We start from the raw sequence: 6,012 nt of genomic DNA, 5'->3' as shown, positions 1-6,012 counted from the left end.
CAGCCATGCCACGTGAAGGACCTTCTCCAAGCACAGGGACACTTGCAAACAACTGTGACAACGTGGGGGTTTTAAGGTGACTGTACACTTTCAGGATACTTGCCTCCTTACTAAATGATATCCGGCAGCAATCTAGCAAAATGCATCTACACATGACATTGTAAAACCTTCAAGCCACGCTCTGCAAACTGGAAGTTGTCTACCAGCAGCCTGAGCAGAGGTGTCCTTGGGGAAAATGCGCTCCAACGATTTGAACATCTCCCAACCCTGACTGCTGTTACAGCGCACAAATGAGAGGAGCAGACTTAAAGCTGCGCTTGCACTTTGTTCACTCCCACTGTTCAATTTTGTGATTACAGAACACAACGTTAAGTAGGCACATTGCAACAACCTTGAATCTTTCTGTCCAAACCACATCACTTGAATTAAGGTAGGCCAGTTTTCCAGTTCAGTTTCCCAGGTGGCTGCAGCAAGCCCCGGCTCCACACAACACCAAGGGGGCAACAGGAAGCTGCTGCAGACAAGGTGGTGTTAAGCCACTTCTTTCAGAGCCACTGTCAGCATGACAGCTTATGGGATGTGAAACGATGACCTGTTTCACAACTCCTTGCTGAACAAGAAAACCTTGCATTTGGTAGGTGTGCTTCCAGTACATTTCTTGGGGTAGGAATCCTCCTGCTTTGGTAAAATGCCATCTGTTTTTACATTACTTGTCCAAGCTACAGCCTGATGATATATCACAAACTCTTCAAAACATCGTTTCAGAAGGACAAAGTCAACGTAAAGAGACAGACACCAATTCTAAATTACAACACTTTATTGCAGCATTGGCAAAGATCAGATTTCTGAAGCTGGTGAAGATCGGGCGGCATTTCTGTATGAAATGTTGCATTTTACAAGTCTCTCTTCCTACATGCAGAAACCAAAAACAGTGGTAAAAAGGATTTTAAAAGAGCTAGAAAAAAAATTAGTAGTAACATACAGATGAGCTCCTTAACCCAATTAACTATCTCTACCTGAAAGCAAACAAAAATCTATGCTAATAAATAACAGATTGTCAGAAACAGACCAAGAAACCTCAATTTCTACTTAGAAAAAATAGAAATTCTACTTGTTTCCAGACTTAAATCTTGTGGGTTTTTTAAACTTTTTGTTTGTTTCAATAGACACAGAGGCTTATCAGCCCATGAAGATCAACAAAATATTTGGATCCACTCCTTGACATCCTTCTGTTACGCTGACCGGCACATTTTGGTTTTCAATGATACATACAACGGGCTCAACCATATCCCTGTCCTTAGGCTGGTGTCAGGCTGTTCCAAGCAGTTCAAGTCAACACCCTGTGTTAATCAACTTCACATTCTATTTTAAACCTCAACAGATATTTTACCTTCTTGCCTCTTTAAGTTTTTCACACCTTCCCACCTCCTCCTTCCTGCTCATCTGGCAGCAAAAGGCTATTCCTTAACCAAAACCTGTATTGCTGAGGAGTGTTTGATAAGTTAACCTACTTGTCAGGGGTTTCTTTTAGATTTCACTGTTTGCTCTACATTTTTCTATTGTAGATTTGCAGCCCCCAAGGAATATCCTTCCAACACAAAGCGCTTGATTCGGAGATAACGTAACTTGCGCCAAGTTTAGAACTCTGTTCTCCCACATACTGAGCTGTCCAAGACCTTTTCCATTCCAGTGTGATTTATCTGAATTTCAGGTTGATCTTTGTTTTCACCAAGCTGCTCACCAGTCAAGTTAACCATCTCATTCATTTACTTCTGCTCTTACAAAAAGATTAACCCTCAATGTGGTTCCCATTACAAAAAGCTTTTTTTTTCCTTTTATTTTTTTTCTTTTTTTTTTTTCTTTTTTTTTTGGTAGGCCATGACTGGAAGCTTCCACTTGTTCTGTGTGTATTTGGGGGGGAAGAGGGGAGGCTGTTGTCTCTGCCCCATGGCCCCAGCCTGTCCCAGGTTTTGATTCTGAACGCTCTAGACTGACATGCTGAGATGTGTCCACTGCTCTCATTTAATCACTGGAGAACTCCACTATCCACAACATCAGAGATACAGGACCTAATGAAATGACGCTTGCTGCTGGATCAACGTCTCCTAAGAAAAGGAAAGATAACAGAAATACTTTAGTTATAATATATCCAGTACTATGCAGGTTAGCAACCACTGAAAGCAACTGCTAGCAATTTTGATATTCTTTTACCCTATACATATTCAAGTTAGGTATTTCTATTACCTGCACTAATTTTTTTCAAAAGATTACATCAGATATAAGAAGGTAGATAATGTGTTTCAGGAAAAAGTCCCCTATACAATCTCAGCAGACGAATCTAAAATTGTTCAGAAATAGCTGCCTTATTCTCCCAGATGAGATGCTAAACTACTGAAGTGCACAACTGATTTGTCAATTTGTTGAAATACAAGTTATACTAAATCGTTTTCATCTTTTTGTGCAGTTTCTTAATGTTTAGAAGTACTGCAGAAATGTCAGAGGGCTTTCCAGAGTCAAATAAACATTTAGAACCTTTCTAGAGTCAACAGTTGTATTAAAATCTTCAATCATCCCTTGTTCACAAAATCATGTCCCAACCTAGAAAAAGTCGCATTTAATTACTCTTAAGAACGTAAATATCCATTGAAAAGTTACATCAATTTTCAGGCATGTGACTCAACAAGACCAGAGTAATCTAGCAGTAACGCTAATCCAGTATCCCTAACTTCATCACCACTGTCGGTTACTGGACCTGGGCTGCTTTTCATCTGATTTCTAGACTGCAAATTAAAATCTAGTAGTACAAAGCAAAGTTAAAATTAGACACTATTATAAGAAAGCTCCAGGGCTACACACCCAAGTCTTTTACCATGTAAACGAAACAGTTCCTATTTCTCTACATTAGTGCATAAACCCCAAGCATTTGTGGAACAGTAATTTAATCTAAACTTAGTTTTTATTGAAAAACTTGCAAGATAAATGTTTCAAGTATGTTAACTGGACATAGTAACTATAAAGCTTTCACAGTGATACTGTATTCTTATGTATTGCTTTGTTATGTTACCCAGTATTTGTGTATTTTACTTCAACATACTGTATGTTTTTGCCAGGAAGTACTGAGCTGATGCATCACTAGAACTTACTGCAGTATTGCTTCTATTACTTGGTTTTAACCACCTTTTAGTGAAACATAATATAATACTCCAATTCTTTGTGGCACACTCAATATCAGGAACACTGGCTATGTGTTTGCAAAAGAGAGGAATTATAATTTTAATATATTTAGTCGAATGAGATTTCACTTGCAGAATGTTACAACTGAGAAGAAACTTCCAACATCAATGAATTGCAGAATCATGCTTTTACCTCTACATGTCCCTTTAAAAAAATAATTCTGCTGTTGATGGGAAGGGAAGGGGAAAGGCTAGGACTAGCTGCGTGTATTTAACTTCATAAAAGTTACTCTCATCCAAACCAGCATGTTGGTGGCAGGTAAGGGAGAGTAAGCAGTGTTTCAGTGGATTACGGCAAGGTGCTGCTCATAAAAATCTTAGTTGTAGTTTTTCCAAACACAGGTATTTCACATGGCATCTCTCTCCAAACTAGTAAACTTGATTCAAACCTGTATCTGTGGCAAGGTCAAACTTGGTACACAGTTGTAATTAAAAAAAATCCTGAAATCTATGTGCAAAATATATCTTTTTTTCTGCAATCTACTCTCCTCCCCTACTTCCTGCTACCAACGCAGTTATTAATTTGTGTAAAAATCGTATAGTGAGCTTCTCAATGCCACTGCGTAAATATTAATAGTGCCTACATACTCCATGTGATGGAGAAACACATAGATACACTTTTACATAACCATGGCCACAGTAGAAAACTGGAACTCATAAAAATGCACAGAAACATTACACTGTAGTATACGCTACAAAATAATCACAAACCTATTGCACATGTGAAGTTGGGAGAGTCTAAGTCAGCAAGACAACATTATGGCTTAAAATGAAACATGCCCAGGAGAGTACATTAAATCAAGTAATTTCTGCACATCACCGATGTGTCCAGATTATATAAAAAACCTTATTATTTCTTAACATGTGAGACCTTTGAAATTAAACTGCACACTTCTGCCTAATCCCCTCAGGTCCTCCATCAATCCACAATGCCCTATGCATTTCTGAAGTACTGTATTTCTTCACAAATTTCAGGCACCTTCCTTCTCTGAACACCTCCTCTCAGAACTCACCTGGTGCTTTGCTTTTCATGACTAATCTCGGTTTTGGTGCTCTCTGTTGCCTCTCTCCCCTAATCACATTAACCACAAACAGGAATACAGTGAACACCTGAAATTTATTTTTCTGTTTTAAGCATACACTCTTCCACGAACAGCTCTTTTCTTTGTGTGCTTTATTCTGCTGAAAGCACTTTCTTGCTTTCAGATGCATGAGCTTGGGAGGGGACAAACAATTTCTCAGAGGGGAAAACAATCTGAAGTTCAGATTCCTGCTCCAAGCTGCTCCCTGCACGACAGCAGAGATAACTTACAGAGACAGATCTTTGTTTTCTCTCCCACAAAACTGCCCTTTGACAGTACGTATGCATTCCTGTATACTGGCAAGAGAAGAAAAATACTGGCAGATAGCAATGTAAATCCTGGGAAACTTAAATTCAAGCACTCGTCAAGCCACAGTCTGCTTCTTTCCTATCTCACACATCTATGGCATTGGACAAAGTATCCCTTGTCTTCCCCATGGCAGTACGCAAGTATGTTCACGTATCAGACCATGAGGTGATTTGATTCGACAGAAATGAATGCAGTAACAGAGATTAAAGACTTACTGTACCTTAATACGGGCTGGAGAGAAACATCAACAAATGTAAAGTGTTTAGACTCATTCTAAACACTTTGCTACTGCTCATGCGACTATGCTCTCAACAGCAAAATTGAAAATTACGTTCTGTAGAATGTGAGCCTAGCCATTTCGTATTGCAAAGAAATAGCACTGGACTTTAAACAGCTGTTATCAATTTAGCAGTGCAAGAATATATTATCTGGAATAATCATATTTCAGACCATGTGTTTCCGGACTAATAAAATACTAAGACGCCCATGGCATTTCCTAACAAAATCTGAATTACCAACTTCCATACTGTAAACAGCACAGATTCAAACAATCCACAAAAGCTAGACTCAACTATGTAAGAGAATCTTAAGTTGTGCAAGTTCTTTTTTATATTCTCATCTGTTCAACAAAAATTAAATAACCTGACTAAATAAAATCAAAGTCATAGTATGCCAGATGGGTTATTACCAGGAAGGTGTTTTGAGGATTGTAAGGTAGTTTCCAGAGGGCCACAAAACTGCAGAGGTTTTTGTCTGCTTTATTAGTATGATTATTATTGAAATAACTCTTTTAAACAAAGAGTCATTATAAACTAGTATGCAAATAAATAAAATCTTGCCTTCCTTTCCCTCTAAACTCTAATTGTGATCGGGGTCTCTCCACCTTTGCTACATGGGTTAGACTCCCACCTACATTTGCAGAGCCCAACAAGCACCACCTTGCCAAGACAAACACCTGAGAACCTGGCTTTTCTTACTTTTTTTGGTTCAATTCCAGTGCAGACCATCAAAAGAAGCTGCAGGACTTGGCCATCCCCCTACGCCCTTCATATTCCCACCCTGGGCTTCCTCCCATAAAAAAGCTGAAGAGGGAGGCTGGAATTTCCCTGCTGAGTTTGGATGGCTTTCGTGGAAGGCTACACTAGCATGTGTATGTATTAGGGAAAAGGATGTAGTACAGGATCGAGAATGACAACTGAGAAAAGGTCAAGATGAAACTAGTAGTGAAAAAGATGGCAAAGAGTAAGGTCAACTGAGCTACCACACAATTAAATAGATGACTGAATTCTTTAGTATCTGTATCTAGTACTTATATCTAGAATGTAAAAGTGGGAGCCACTTCATCATAAAAATCTCTGAAACTAGCAAAATATTACTGCTAAAGTGAT

At 38.8% G+C, this 6,012-nt stretch overlaps 1 protein-coding gene across 1 annotated transcript in view; it reads right to left on the bottom strand.

Annotated features, from left to right (window-relative positions):
* Positions 1–799: 799 nt before the first annotated feature.
* Positions 800–6,012, bottom strand: part of UPF2 (UPF2 regulator of nonsense mediated mRNA decay) — a 68,106-nt gene continuing 62,893 nt past the window's right edge. Inside the window, 1 exon segment of the mRNA XM_055807247.1 lies at positions 800–2,105. Within this exon segment, the coding sequence (XP_055663222.1) occupies positions 2,096–2,105 (10 nt within the window). The 3' untranslated portion in view covers positions 800–2,095.

This window comes from Falco peregrinus, chromosome 6 (assembly GCF_023634155.1).
Source record: "Falco peregrinus isolate bFalPer1 chromosome 6, bFalPer1.pri, whole genome shotgun sequence".
Lineage (NCBI taxonomy): Eukaryota > Metazoa > Chordata > Aves > Falconiformes > Falconidae > Falco > Falco peregrinus.
Note: the sequence above shows the minus strand (reverse complement) of the source record. Positions and strands in the feature narration are given on the sequence as shown.